Genomic DNA, 15,882 nt, shown 5'->3' with positions numbered 1-15,882 from the left:
CTGAAGCAGGGATATCCTGAGCACCTGACACATTGGTGGCCCTTGAGGACTGGAGTTGCTATAGAATTAAAATGTTTAGACTGGAAAACAGAAACAGCTTTTCTACTTCTAGGTACAATGTATTTCAGAACCCCTCCTCCTTCCAGGGGATATTTCACATTCCCCGGGAGACGGCGTGTCCCGGTTTGACCAACCTTCTGAAAGCCTAAATATTGATCTCTACAGGATGCTGCTAATGCTCTAATAAAGAATAAGCAGGACCTGCGGAAAGACTGAAGGGTCAAGGGAGGCTACAGATCAAATTGTACCAGGAGGTATTTGGGGGTGGGGGGGGGGGGGGATCTGACTGCTGTATGTGAAATTAAGTGTAATGATTTTAGGGCCGTGGTTGCCAATTATTATTTTATTTTTTTTAAGATTGTGCACCCTCCGCCCCCCACGCTAGAAAGTATTTGTGCCACGAACCCCTAATAAATACAACTTCTTGCCGACTCAGTTTAATCGCTAACAAAACTATGTGACCGATCCCAGGCAGTGTATAGTGTCCTAAGCTCCAGACCCTCAGTGTGTGCAGACAGCATGGAAGGTATAATTGTTGATCACTGCGGAAGCTACCAAAGTCACGCCATACAATGCATTGATGTTGTGAATGCAAAGCATTGTGGGGAGCTCCTGCGGTAACTGTCAGCTTTAGTAGACTCGCCAAGGTGTAATTTGGGACCTTAGTGCATAGTCCCCACTACAATGCCTGAGATCCACCATTAGATTCTTTTTGGCGAACCCCTCATGAACCCCTAAGGTTACCCGAACCTCTGGTTGGGCGTTACTTTATGGGGAACACGTTTGCATTGTACAATAGGGAGTGTCGCTATACAATGCCAGGGCTCCAACTTCCAATATCTTTTGCCATTCGAGAATACACAAATTAACCTTTTAACAAATCAATAGGTTGCCAGCCCATTTGCCACTGGCGTTAATGGGGATTCAGCACGGCCGCAACACTTCATAATAAGAATCATAAATATTCTGCCACATCTTCACAGTCCCCGTTATAGAAACTGCTAAACAGGAACACTAATGAACGCAAACACAAAAAACGCTGCATTTTAAAAAGGCGGCCCATCACTGCTGATTGTCGGTGCCGTCTGGTCAGCCTCAGTAAGTTCAGCCTTCCCTGCTGGTATTTAGGCAGTTAAAATACACTAAGGCAGGGGTTCTCACCTCCACTCCTCAAGACAGGTCTTCAGGATATCCCAGCTTCAGCACAGGTGGCACAGTCTTTGACTGAGCCACCTGTGCTTAAGCAGGGATGTCCTAAAAACATGTCCGGAGGGTCTTGAGGACTGGCGTTGAGAACCCTAGCAAGTTACGTATTGGGGATGTCCTATGTTCCGGTGCTCACAACGTATGGTCATACGCCATATCACTCCCTGTTGGGGCATGTTAAGCGACCAGGGCTCATAACACAAACTGCTACTTTAACCTCATAATTCCCGAGTGGTGGATGATGATCGTAAATTCACAATACTAGGAAACATTATCTTTGATGGAAATGTAGTTTACATTTCTTGATTCGGAAATAATGCTATATTTCAGAAAGTGCACCTGTAAAAAAAATTAAATCAACAAAATGCACCCACTAGGTTAATTATAAAGGATTACATTAAAAAAACGCACATTCTTTGCTCCCAGAATCCTCTGCGTCACAAATAAAAGTTTACTTCCTGTTGCGGCAAACTTTGTGCAGGCAGCAGTCCTTGGGAGTGGGCTAGTGCAGGAATGTCAGTGCTCACGTTACATGTACATTAGTATGTCCGAGAGTAGAGCGCAAGCATAAACAAGGAACATTTGACCATTTTGTAATAAGATCTGTTTATTCAAAATAAAAACACTTATTTAACCAGCACACATCATGTTGCGGTGTTGTGCATATGAAGGTTTAAAAAAAAAAAAAAAAAAAAAGTTTCAAAGAAGACACTATGATTAAATGCATTTCATTATTCCATAAACTGGGGGAAATGAAGGCACAATACTTAGCACCTGTCTGTTAATACCAGTGGCATACCCACACCTATACGTGTGTAATCACTACCATTTTTTTTTTAGATTGTAAACTTCTCAGAATAAGGAACTAAGTATATTGTTTGATTGTTTTAAGTTGTATATATTTTACGTGTTGTCCTTATCCACACATTGCACTGCACAATAACGTAGGCCCATATAAATAAATAACCCACAGTGAAAAGATAGCATGACCTGCATTGTTAATTTAATATACATTAATGGCCCAAGAGGGAGTATCAGGTTCTGACAGTGGTCATTAGCCCAGATGGGTTGTTATCTGTTAGAATTCATTTTATTGCCCTGCACTAAGTAATCATCAGATCTCTGCACGTGTGTAGGGGGGGTATTAAGTAGCTGCCCCACGAGGCCAGCAAGGGGAATTAAGGGCTCTAGGAAAGGAAGGGGGGAGAGTAGGTGACAATTGAAAAAAGGGCAGGTAAGTGTCCCTAGAGGAAGGAGGCAAGTTGGTCAATGAAGGAGGGAGCAAGAAGGCAGATGCCCCAGGAGGAAGACGGGGCAAGTAAATAGGGGGGTTGTGGGGTAGGCCCTGCAGTAGAGGAGAAGTGACAGGTTAATACTACTAGAGGAATATGCGGATGCCCTGGGACAGAGCACGGGGTGACGAGTGGGGGCAAACCAGTGCATTACATCCTGGTGTCAGTACCTGGATGACCGCGTCCCGCAGCACCGAGCTCAACGCCTCGTTCTTAAGCGTCTCCCGGGCCTTCTGCTCGGTCAGCCCGATGGCCGTGAAGAGGGACACCGACTCCGCCATCTTGGAACCGGGAAAGAGAGAGGCAGCGCCTACCGCATCAGAGGCCGAGCAGAGGTAAGCCAATCAGCTTCAACCTGAGGAAGCCGCCAGCTAATGGCGGCACTGCAAACAACGAGCGCTCAGCCTATAGGATCAAAGGACTACGAAGTGGGCGGGTCATAGGTTGCATCAGACCGTGTGTTTAAAGGGCTGGGGTGCTACCCGCACGTGGGTGAGGTGAGTCCTGGGCCTTCAGTTGGGGGACAGAACAGGCACATAAATAAAGACATACAATACACATGGAATACTATTTGTATTTTCCAGTCTCATCTCACACGAAACTGTTTTATTTAGTTACATTGCAGCTACAGACAATGCCTGAATGTAATGATTGGGGTCACTTTGCTGTACAGGTTTTAGGGCTGTTGTTTGTGCTTCGCTGCCAGAGAAGACGTGAAATTAAGCAGTGGCAGAGATTTGGCGCGCACAGGTCGCCTTTGTCTGCCAGGAAAGGCTGTAGAAGCGCATGCTGTTTTTGGCGGGCTTTGAATGTGGAGCTTCCTTATTGGCCGAAGAATGGCCCACCCAGCGTCTCTGATTGACTCAGGGCCGGGATTTCGACGCGCCCCCACCTCCGATTGGTCCAACCCCCCTGCCCAGAAGCTATCTGATTGGCCCAGTAAAACAAAAAGAATCCAAAGGGGGAGAGGGGGGATTTAAATGTCCCAGCCTGGCAGGGGTTTATACTGGAGAACAGATTATCCGGACCGGGTAACACTGCACCATCCCTGAATCTGCGCCCTGCCCCAAGGACCTATAGCCTGTACCTGCAGCACCAAGACCTTTGGGGACATCCGCTCTGTAAGTTGCAGGGCTTGATGTACCTTCCATAGAGAACAGTATCCTGCAGCACTTAAACTCCGTGATAAAAGTCAGGTAGACATTTTATTTTAAAGTATTTTTCTTTTTTTTTTTAACGATGCAGACATAATGCACAACGTTTCGGGGGAAATCCCTTCTTCGGGTGGAAACGTGTCCTGAAGAACGGGTCTTCCCGAAACGTTGTGCATTATGTCTGCATCGTTTAAAAAGAAAAGACATGAAATATCTATTTGACTTTTGTCACAGAGTTTGAGTGCCACAGGATGCTGTTCCCTATTGAAGTCTATGGGGTGATTTCTGCAGGAATTCCCGCTTTCCTGCTAGAGCATCAACCACCATTTTGTGCGACCATGTCCTCTTTCCCCCTTTGTTTGCTGCTATCTGCATGTTAAGCATTTTTGAGTGTACTGTGACTGAATGTAAGCCCACGTGGTTCATTACGCTTTGTATATATTTATGTAGAGCTTCACAGCAGTAATACACTTAACATATTATAACACAGTGGCAATAAGCACTTCAGACATAAAGGTGACAATAGGAAAAGGCGTCCCTGCCCTGAAGAGCTTACAATCTATTTGTTTAAAACTTATGGTAGTTTTTGTTCTGTGGGTTTACTTTTCGGAAGCCCTGAGTTGGCAGAGGTCCCATTGCCACCAGGTAGTATCAGACAGGTTGTAGCTCTCCTGAAAACCCTGTGGTTACCGGGAGAAGGTGGGGGGTACCTAGTGCAGAGGCGCGCAAACTTGTTATGCTGCGCCCCCCCTGCCGGTCGCCCCTGCTCCTTACCTCGCGCGTGGTTGTGTAACATCACGTGACCCGCAGCGTCATTTGACGCAACGTTACCGTGACATCACTTGACGCCGCATTGCCATGGTCACGCGTCCAGAAGCCGGCTGAACCTCGGTAAGTAGAGGTTGCAGAGGCCTCGCGCGGTCCCCCGGCATTTAATTTCAATACCTTGGGGAAGAGCGTGGGACCTCTGCAACCGCCTGCACCCCGCAGACAAATCTCCCGCGCGCGCCCCCGCCCCAGACAAATCTCCTGTGCCCCCCAGTTTGCGCACCGTTGACGTAGTGTATAAGAGCTTAGCTCTTGGATGGGTTCCCCCTGGTGGTACTCTACCATCCTAGTGAGTGTAGGGTAGGATTTGTTGTGAGCTGGGCACATTTTTGGAGGAGCAGGACTTCTTTGCTGTCTGTAGGACCAAAACGCTATCCCAGCTGGTGGTGTTTTTTTTTACATTTATTTTTTGTTCTTTTATAGCACTGACAATGCAGCGCTGTAGATATAATTTTTTTTCAGGCATGAGTTCCTGCCCCATAGAGCTTACAATCTATTTTTTTTTCCCTGAGGTCACAAGGCACGGACACTGAGAATTGTAGCTGGCTTCCCTGGTTCAAACTCAGTGTCCTCGTTTTCAGTCAGTGCCTTTACTGGCTGAGCGGCTCCGTCAGCTCATGGTATAGACTCAGTGTGCTGGTGACCTTCCTCTTTTGGGTACCAGCAGTCTGACATTACGTCACAGACCTTTTTGTTTTTTTGGTGGTAGAAGTGGGATGCTCCAGCTACGTGTCTTGACTACTTGTGGGTCTCCTTTCACTGAGTGTGTCTGGGTGGTGATAGCTTAATCCTAGAACCTCAGACAGTAGTGCACAAGTGCAGCCAGCAGCTCACTCTGTTTTTTATTTTGTTTCTCCAGTGGTATCTGTGTGGGGCGGAACGATGACAAGCCAGTCCAGCACTACAACTAAAGGAAATAGAAGCAGGGCAGAACTCACTGCTGTGCTGCAGCATCAAGATGAGGAGGCCCTGGGTGAGCCTGAAGATTGGGTCAGCACTAGGCCACTAACACGCCCTCGAGATGAGACAACGCGACCTGTGGATCAGAGTTATGAGTTGTTCTTCGATGCAGAGCCAGACTTTGACCAGCTACTCCAGAAAAGACTGGCCCTGTTTGGCCGACGTGTCACGCCCAAAATACGCTTGGAGGTGATGAAATTAGTACAGAGAGAGGTGGAGCAAAAGTGCAGATCGAAGGATCAACAGCAGCAGAGGCAGGCAGACCGGGGAAGAGCCCGCTACCGTCGTCAAGGTGGCTGTTCCGACCAACGGTCCTTGACTCCCAGCCAAGCACCTCACCTTGGCTTCAACAACCTGTCCAATTGTGACGAGACCTCAGAGGACATTGATGGATACCTGCAGTTTTTTGGAAGGACTTGTTGTCTGCATGACGAACCCCGGGGGGTACCAGATGACCTCTGTAAGGACTATGGAGGGGTTGGCCAGTATGCCATCACAGAGATGTACCGCATAAAGTTCAGGACTCTAGAGCGTGGTCCCAATGAAACCTATGTGGAGTTTGCGATGAAGCTGGCCCATTACTTTGAAAGGTGGATCACCAGCAGCGGTGCCAGGACGATGGAGGACTTGATGAACCTGTTCACGTTGGAACAATTCTTTGAGTGTTGCCCGACTGAGGTGAAGGAATGGGTCAGAGCCCGGATGCCCTCCACGCCTAAAGAAGCGGCCAATCTGGCAGACAAATGTGTGGAAGAGCGTCCCTATCTGCTGAAAATGGGTCCGACAAACATGTGGCAACAAAATACCCGTCCCACAAAGCAACCCCAACCCAGCCAGCTGCACAAGCCCCTGCATGAGAGGCAGTGCTACCAGTGTGGCCACTATGGGCACCTGGTAAGAAACTGCCCAGAGGAACGCCGACTGACGGCGCCAGCCAAAGGAAATCGCAAAGCTGGGGGCCGCCCGTTGTGAGTGAGTGCTGTACAGTGTGTCGAATTCAGAACCTGCCTCTACCTCCCAAGATTGAGCCAACTGTGGAAAGAGCATGCCGTGGTAGTGGTTGGTGGAAGGTGATGGAAGCATGTACAGCCCATGGTGATGGGCACTACACCGATACGGAAGCAGTAATCACCCCATGACTGGTGTCCCAAGACCAAAGTCCTGGAAGACGCCACATGAACATCATAATGGCTGGCAGGATCCAGATTACCATCTTTGTAACGCGTGTTATGTACCTCAACCTTTTATCAATTGCTGCTATCTATATGTTATCCATTTGTGTGTACTATATCCTTTCTATTAAACCCATCAGTTTAGTAGCTCAAATTGTAGTTTTGCAAGTTTTCTGTGGGTATGCTTTTTGAAAGCACTGTGACCCCATTGCCCCTAGAAACTATGGGTAGTATCAGGTTGGTTGTAGCTCTCCTAAGAACACTGATTACCGGGAGAAGGTGGGAGGTACCTAGTGTATAAGAGCTAAGCTCTTTTAAGGATTCCATCTAGTGCAGGGCTCTGCCACTTTTCGAAGAGGTTTTTTTTTTAACATTTACTTAGAGCTGCAACACACATGACACAAAGGTACACATTAATAGGGGTGTGTATGTATGCATGTATGTTATACACATTTCAATCAATTCGGGGGAAAAAATAGTTGGGAATAAAATGTATCTCACAATAAGTCCCGTTCCCCCTCCCGTCCCCCTGTTGTTGTTCTGTCCCTGTGTGGTCCGGTCCTGCGTCGCTGGTGTGGCCACACCGACAGAAGTTGGGACCCAGCTTCCTGCGTCAACAAGGTAAACAGACAGGGGGAGGATTAGTCAGTGTCTTCCAGCACCGGCCCACAAACAGAGCCACATGTACTTAAAGAGCCACATGTTGCTGACCTCTGCATTAGTGGTTCCAGTTGGTGGCACACTACCATCTTAATGGCTACATGTTGGATGTGTTGGGAATTTGGAACATTTTTGCAGTAGCCAGCGTGGGATTCCTTTGCGGTCAGTAGGACAAAGGTGCTGCCCGAGCAGGTGGAGGCTTGGTAAAGATTCGGTCAGCTGGTGACCTTCCTCTTGGGTACCGGCAGTCTGATGTCACAGAAATACTACATCTTTTTGTTTCTAAAACCTGTTTATACATATCCAGTTCAGCATGAAATGTACACTTGATCACATAATATGACCATACATAAATGAAGCAGTTATTGGATAGTTCACAACTGCTATAATGCACCTTTTTGCATTGGAAGTTTGTTAACAGAGTGCAAAACCCCCAGGTCCCTTCACATACAGTACTTTATCTATAATGAGACCTGCTTTTGGTTAATTAAAAGGTATTGCAACCTCCATCAAATGTACATTTCCCCACCACCAATAGGGCCATGAGAACCATAGTTGTTGATGTGAATTGATCTCTGCCATCAGGGTGGGATAGCCAAGACAAGTGTCCTAGGACTAGAGGAGGAAGAGGGCCTGAGCCAACCCCGTAAGTCCACCAGGCTCCCTTCACTCACTGAATGGGACCAGATACCACACACACAACCATAATGTGGGCAATCTTCTCCCCGCCCAATATCATTGTGAAGCCCCTCTCTCCTGCTCAACAACTTTGCTGGGCCACCAGGTCAAGGTTTGAGTACCTGGTCACCTAGTGGCTTCATAGAATGTTTAATAAGGTCCATACGCCAAGCCCTGATTCGCCTCCTGACATCCTACAAGACATTTCAGCAGTGGGATGAAAGAAGCAGGATTCAGGGCACTGGAAGACATGCAGATACACGCATGGTTTTTCTAAGTCAGCGCGGGATACAGAAATATACCTGCACAGACGTAGCATGAACCCAAAATGAAAGAGCGGACATCCATACCGCTACTTTACATGAAACTTACCCAAGCAAAAAAGTGTTCACTCATCATCTGTGATTTTAAGATCAATAATTAACCAGCAAACAACAGTTCTTAGAACACGAACAAGCAGGAACGGCATCTCCTGGACACATGCATCAGTGCCCAAAACCACAACCCATGGAAAATAAGCTCTCGCCTTACCTCCTGCTTACATTCCCCCCCACACTTAGCTATGTTTGGTAACTCTGATACATGGAAGCTGGTGTCACTTAGTACGGAGGTTAGCTAATCTGTACACAGTTGGAAATACAGGGTGTGGGGTTATGGCTGCCGTCAGCACAGCTCGCTGAATTTCTTTTTAGCTTACCTGAACCGGGGAGCCCCTTGGAGCTAATCCAGGGACACCCCATTGTTCTCGTTCGACAAGTGGTTTTGTACACTGGGCAAGAATCTTACCTGTTTAGCTGGAGTGTGAGTGCTCACTCTGGCGACTCCCAATACGAAATTGCTTGGGGGCGTTAAAGTTGCGACTTTCTGTTCATGACCCTGCGGCCATCTTTGTAGTTTTTTTTCATTTGGCAAAACCGCACCAAAAAAAACCCCCCTATAAATATGTTGTGAATCACAGATCAGGTAAATTAAAAAGAAATATAGTGGGTGGGATTGCTTCTTTACATTGTGCTCAGTGATTCCATAATACCACGCCTTGTCCTTATTCCCCAAACTAAAAAAAAAAGTTGCTCGTAATCTGTAAATAATATTGTGGGTCCAATTAACCCCTTTGCTACCAGAGAGGGGCCTGCGGTGAAATAGATAGAACAAATGATAAGATTTTCATATATAAGTATCCATTGTTTTCTCTCTAATCCTTGGTCTATAGACTGATAGACACGTACACATAGTACAAAAACCAAGTGTATTATATGGGTGAATTAACACAATATTGGGTATAAACCCAACAATTTTCTACACCGTCCAAGGAAGAAAAAGAGGGAGATTTGGGGGTTATTTGTAAAAAGGGACAACATCACCACATGGTTTAAGAATAATAGATATAGAAGGATTAGAAAATATGTACAACACCTACCGGGACAAAACCCTACCACCTCCTTGGATACAAGAGTAGCAAAGCAGCACCTAAATTGAATAGTGCACGGGGAGACCAGATCCCCAAAATACTTTTATTACATCATATTAAGAAGACCTCCCCTCCTTGTCTTTTTAATATGATGTAATAACGTTTTTTTTTTTAATATATCTCCTGAGCACTTTTCTATAGAAGTATCTCGACGAGAACAATCTATGATCTATATTCAATGAGAGAGAAGATGGGGAACCTGTGGACAGCAATGCAGTCCTTTCTATTCACTTGAATGGATGTTGACACATTGACACTGTATCACCCCACTTCGCACCATATTGTATATAGGTTATCTGTACAATCTGGAATGTTACATTGACTAAAAGCTTTGCATCCACCCAAGGAGTGCAGTGTCCACGTGTATCTGTGCTGACACAGGAACACACTCTAACCCAATTAGCACAAGATAAGGCCAGGGCTGGGCTTCAACTTTGACCTAATTACCCAGTTCCTTTCCTTTGCTGTAGTTATTTTGTTAATGACTGACTCACCTGTACTTTCTTTTATCACTTTGACCTATTACACTAAATTATTCCAAGCTGTTGGTTTTAAAGAGACACCGTCTCACTGCTGGAGGGGGTGGATGCAATTGCAATTTTTTTCCCCAAAAAAACTTTTATTTTCATTTTATACAGCTATATATTAAGGAGAAACATAATAATAATAATAATAATAATAAGGGTAGTTTGGGTACAGGCAGAAATCAAAAGGGATACAAATGTAACACTCCCTGTCCACCTCTTGGGGAGATTGTATTGGTGTCTATATTATTGGCTACTCAACATGCATTACCTTCTTCAGGGTTGGCTGGGGGTTGGCAAGGATGGGCACTAGAATGGCCAACGAGAGGGGGTAGGGGGAAGCCGGTACAAATTACCGGGGCCCAGCGATATGGAAGGGGGTTTACAACAACAGAGGGGGTAACCGGGCGCTCTATAGTGAATTGGGTGTGGAGTTTTATATAATATATATCATATACCCCAAAATTAAGTGCAAAAAAAATATAATATAATAAGTGCAGTGAAATAAGTGTATACTAGCTTAATAAAGGTAAGTGCAGCAGCTAAAAAAAAAACCTTTGTGGACTGTCCTCTTGTCCCGAAAGCAGCTTGGATATCTGAAAATTTGGGGAGCGCTTGCAGATCACATGATTATATGTGAAAGATAAAAAAACAAATAATAGTGTAGCCAGTAACATGTGAAAAATTGAATATGTAAAAAAGTGTAAGTCCCACTCACAAATGAGAATAATAATTCCAGCAGATCAGAGATACACCTCTCTCTGATGGGAGCTCAGTGTAGATGCACCTCCATATATTTTGTCTCTGTATGGCGTGTCTCCAGTGTTATCTGTCAATGAGAATGTTGCTCGTCAGTAAAAGAGAGAGATAGACGAACATAGGGTACTATGCCCAAAGGGTATATTGCACAAACAATAGTAATAACAAGATTCACATTTTGCATATGTGTAACATTCATTTAAGAGAACTCTGTGATCCCTGGCTTTCTCCCGATCTCTGCGCGTCTCCGGTGCTTCCGCAATCGTCACTGCCGGTGACATCAGTAGTTAGAGCGGATGGAGTATCTGCAATAGCGCGGCCGCCAGCAATTGGATCTTTCCTCCTCCGGAACACAATTCAATGCGTTTCGCCGAGGCTTTCTCAAGAATGATCAAATTACCGGGGTCCGGCGATCCGGAAGGGGGTCCAACTATGTTGCATGTGTTTTTGTCTTTCTCGGTAGTATCATTATGTGTCAGTCCTTGACACTCACTAGTGGGACACTATCGACACGGGTACTCTCCCTAACTAAAAAGCAATACATGTGAATCCTTACCCTATCCTACACATAGGAACTTGTATACACTATAGACAGTGAGATCCCTCTTCTTCAACTCCTCCTGAGATCTGAGTTCCAGAAGCTTCACCCTTACTATTTATAGCCTAGCATGATGTCACTGTCCCTAGGCAGAAGGGGGCGGGACTTAACTTCCGCTGAGTCACCCCAGCACCATGTGATGGGGAAGAGGCGTTACTCTGTATGAGCCCACACAGTTCACCCCTTAAGGCCTAAGTAATCCCAAAGGGAGGTTACACAAACATAGATCATTGACTTTTTATATCAAATAAATCATAGAATAATTGGGATATGGGAGGGAAAGGATGGTTGGTGGTAGAAGAGAATAGGCCAATAGGCTCATGGATATATGTTTTGGGGGGGACGGGAGGATGGTCCCTAAGTCAATTGACATCTAGGTTTTCATAGGGCTCATATTGTTTTAACAGTCGTGTCAGTCCCTGCACTTCCCATTTTGCGTAAATCAGGGATTCCCACATTTGGAAAAGGTATCATTAAGAAAGCCGGTTCATCATTGCAAATTTGAAACGGTAAAAGACACTGCACCCCAAATTCTTGAACATTGAAATGGTTAAGTGTGTGTGTGTGTGTTTGTCTGGGTGTGTGTACATGTATGTTAACCACTTTGCTGCCAATTGGCAGCAGAGTCATTTTATGAAGAGTTTGGTTAATGCCAGCTGTTCCCCCCCACCCCCTTCCCCTCCCCACCCCCTTCCCCTCCCCCCCCCCTCCTACAGACAGAGAGGCCTTTGGTAGTTACCTCCTCTGCCCCTCCCTACAACCAGCTCTGGTTGGGAGCACAAGGAGAAGACAGATGGCCTGTGAGTGGAATGGACATGAAACGGAAATATCAGCAACGCTAGAGATCCATTAAGATCAATAATGCATCTTCAGACTCCATTTCCTGTGAGCCCCATCTGGAGAGATCCCCTGGGAGGGAACAAAGTAAAAATAATCTCTTAGTAGAAATCAAATCGGACTGTAAGGATGATGGCAGCAAGTGATGGGGAGATCTGGGTGTCTCAGGAGAGGGGACGTGCTCCATGTAACTAAGGACCACACGGTCTCCTTGTGTGGTGGCGCATGTATGATTGTACAGCATGGTACTTGGGTAAAGTTACCATACGCATTGGGTTTACCTGCGATAGTGCCACTTAGCACAAGTCTATAGAAAAATATAAATCGGTCAGGAATCACTGTATATATAGCATGAAACGCAGATAAAATCAGCACATCTATGTTTTCTGGAGAAGGAAGACACCACCCAGCCCACTTGCAAGGTGCCTGTATTGATTTGCACAGTTTAGTAAACATGGGCCTATGTCGGTACAGAGCTGTGCATATGGTCAGCATATACATATATACATGGCCAGGAGTACTACTGCTTTCTTATTTAGAACCTAAACCGCCCCTATTTTTTGTTAACACAAATAGGATGAATTGTAAGAGTGCGATCCCATCTCTGTTGTCCGCGATGCACAGGATATGTTACACATGGGACACTGGAATCTATTTCAACCCATTGCACATGAAAGCGTTGCAGCGCTGACAGGGTTAAGGCAGCGAGGAACATCTTGCAATCATTTCAGTCCCTGCACAGTCGGTTGCTTACTTGCAGAGGGCGCCCATGTAGCACCCTGAGCTGGATAAAGAAATCAAATATTGATCACATAATGTGCAAAAAAAATATTTAACCCTCGCATGCAGAACAGGAATATTTACAATTGCAATGATACTAAAATAATATAGAAAGGCTCCATTGGGAGCCGAAACATCGAAATCCAATAAAATGAGATTATTTAACATTTATGGAATGCCCGCTGCCTCTTCGTTCTATACCTGATACAGTATCTACTGTCTCTAGGCTGCCTGCACCCTGCTGTTGAATAAGCCACTATGTGTGTGCCCTGTTGCTCCACACCTACAGATATACACAGTATAGATCAATATATATGGTGTGTGTGTGTCTGGTGGCCTTCATCTTGTAATGCAGCGGTGGCCAATTCTAGTCCTCAAAGGCCACCAACAGGACAGGTTTTCAGGATATCCCTGCTTCCTCACAGGTGGCTCATTTAGTGGCTCAGCCGATGACTACTTGAGTGACCTGTGCTGAAGCAGGGATATCCTTAATACCTGACCTGTTGGTGGCCCTTGGCCACCCCTGCAGAAGTGGGTCGACAGGGGCTGAAGATGAGATATACCGTATTGGCCCGAATAGAGTACGGCCTCGCACATGATACGACCCTAAAGCTTTGAAGGTGTTCTACATGAAAAATAAAAGGTGTTAGGCTGCGCATATTATACGATGCGATGCATTTGCTTAAACGGGCTCCATGTGAATGGATATTCCAGGCAAAAGGTGACACATTGTGTGCTCATTTGCATGTCATTTCCCAGAATCCTTTGCTGCAGTGGGAGCACTGTATGCTAGGTGATAATGGTTGAAATGCAGGGGTGCAGACCTGTCTAAGACATGTGAATGTGCTCACAAGTGATATCCTTTATTGGCTACATGCAAACAGTGGAGGTTTTTTGTTGCCTTTTTCACCCACCATAACTTAAAAAAAAAAAAAAAATATATATATATATATATATATATATATATATATATATATATATATATATATATATATATATATATATATATATATATATATATATATATATATATATATATATATATATATATATATATATATATATATACACACACATTTATATATACGCATGTATAAATTACGAACATCCCTTGGATACACCGTTAACCTCCTACCCTGCTCTGAAAGGAGGACCAGATTTCGTATACAATGTGTATTTCAAAATACAGCAGAGGGGAGCCCACTGTGTGAACACTTCCCTTTCGCCCTTGTGGTGACCTTCCCCATGGAATAGCTCTGCATACAGTCATGATGCAGATGGTGATGATGCTATGAGCCGGTCACATGCTGCGCTCATCACTCATACATCTAAGAGTCAAATAAAAATATGTGTGCTGTCTTCTTGGTGAATCATATTTCTCATAAAGAATGAGTAACCCGGCTCTGTCACTCGCTTTTCATGTACATCCTGCTAGGGATCTTAAGACACCAGCTACCGTAATCTCTTTATCCCTAATACACTGGCAGGAGGAGGGAGAGAAGGAGCTTAACCCTTGTGCTGCCAGAGGGAGCTGCCGTGATAATATATTACGGTCTTGTGATAACATGACTGTCACTCAGGTGACACTTTCATGTGTGCAGTGTTTACCACAGTAACACAGGCCAACACAATATGAGCGCGGTCTGAGGATTGAGGGGGGTCATTCTACAGAGAGTACAGAGCAAACGGGACCCCTTTTATTTTTCTGCATATTTTGCACACAAAAAAATCACTACATTTTCATGAAATTGTGAGCCATTATAGGTCGATTATTACATTTAAGTATTATTTGATCATCTAATAAATATTCTTTGGAATTGGTGACGGCGTGATGACCTCACCAAGTGCGCAGTTACAACATGGCGTTTAGCGAAGAAGATAAGCGCGTTAGAAAGAGCCACAGCAAGAATGTTGGTCCAAAACGCCGACACAAAATGTGTCCTGATAAAGGACTGAAAAAAAATCGAATTTGTAAAACGACGTGTGGTTCAGGCGTGGGAGCCGCTAGATCAGCGCGTTACTGTTTGTGCAATCAGACAGCGGCGTTCTCGTCTTCGTGCGTACGTTTCAGCAGAAGGAGGACATTTTGAATACACACTTTGAACTCCAACTTTACAGTAAACGTAGTGTTTCCGATTAGATTACAGCAGTTTAACACATTAACGAGCTACGAAGGAAAAAACCCCATTTCACGTGTAATTGACATGTCCCTCCCGCAGTTTATCTGGTACCTGTTGACCTAACAGAGTGACTTCAATTTAGTTAACATCAGTTGATTGCCTACATTGTGGTTCTTCATAGAGTTAATCTACATTAGGGGTGCGCTAACTTTTGCCCCTGCGCCCGCCTGCCTCTCCAGTCCTCAGGGAACCCCAACAGGTCAGGTCTTAAGGATGCCCCTGCTCCAGCACAGGTGGGTCAATCAGCGGCTCAGTCATTTTGACTGATCCACCTGTGCTGCAGCAGGGATATCCTTAGGACCTGACCTGTTGGGGTTCCCTGAGGACTGGAGTTGGGAAACACTGCTCTACAGAAATCAACAGAGCTCTACATTTGCCCAATTCAAAAGTAGTGGTCCTTCACATCCAGGGCTATTCCCCCTTCTACCGCTGCCAAAGACAGTCCAGATGCCCCTGTTAATAATACTGGCTTGCTCTGTTCTTCCTAATCACAGATTGCGTTGGGAAATCTCCCAGGAACTTGGTGTTTTGGAGACGGATGTGCCGCTGAGGGTCCGGGTGACGTACGTCTGCTTGTTGTGTCTGGGAGTATTATTATTTTTACGAGTGACTTTTCCAAGCTGTGCGCTTTATCAGCTCCCTGCCTTGTCTGAGACCGACGCTGTTATTGGGGCATAAAACGGCTTCAAACGCAGCACATCATGTGTGGGACACAGAGCTGTAATA

The 15,882-nt window shown here is 45.4% G+C and overlaps 2 protein-coding genes across 4 annotated transcripts in view; one reads left to right on the top strand and one right to left on the bottom strand.

The window, feature by feature from the left end:
• Positions 1 to 2,886, bottom strand: part of QARS1 (glutaminyl-tRNA synthetase 1) — a 42,908-nt gene extending 40,022 nt beyond the window's left edge. Inside the window, 1 exon segment of the mRNA XM_075574465.1 lies at positions 2,729 to 2,886. Within this exon segment, the coding sequence (XP_075430580.1) occupies positions 2,729 to 2,839 (111 nt within the window). The 5' untranslated portion in view covers positions 2,840 to 2,886.
• LOC142468204 (uncharacterized) lies at positions 2,449 to 6,800 on the top strand. 3 transcript variants are annotated; one of them, XM_075574468.1, is made up of 2 exons: positions 2,449 to 2,893; positions 5,400 to 6,800. In XM_075574468.1, the coding sequence occupies exon 2, from the start codon at positions 5,423 to 5,425 to the stop codon at positions 6,470 to 6,472; it is 1,050 nt and encodes a 349-aa protein (XP_075430583.1). In that variant the 5' UTR covers positions 2,449 to 2,893; positions 5,400 to 5,422; the 3' UTR covers positions 6,473 to 6,800. The 3 variants fall into 3 exon arrangements, with proteins under 3 accessions (XP_075430583.1, XP_075430584.1, XP_075430582.1); XM_075574469.1 differs by lacking the exon at positions 2,449 to 2,893 and adding an exon at positions 2,977 to 3,055; XM_075574467.1 differs by lacking the exon at positions 2,449 to 2,893 and adding an exon at positions 3,129 to 3,679.
• Positions 6,801 to 15,882: the final 9,082 nt, after the last annotated feature.

Source organism: Ascaphus truei, chromosome 17 (genome assembly GCF_040206685.1).
Source record: "Ascaphus truei isolate aAscTru1 chromosome 17, aAscTru1.hap1, whole genome shotgun sequence".
Taxonomy (NCBI): domain Eukaryota; kingdom Metazoa; phylum Chordata; class Amphibia; order Anura; family Ascaphidae; genus Ascaphus; species Ascaphus truei.
Note: the sequence above shows the minus strand (reverse complement) of the source record. Positions and strands in the feature narration are given on the sequence as shown.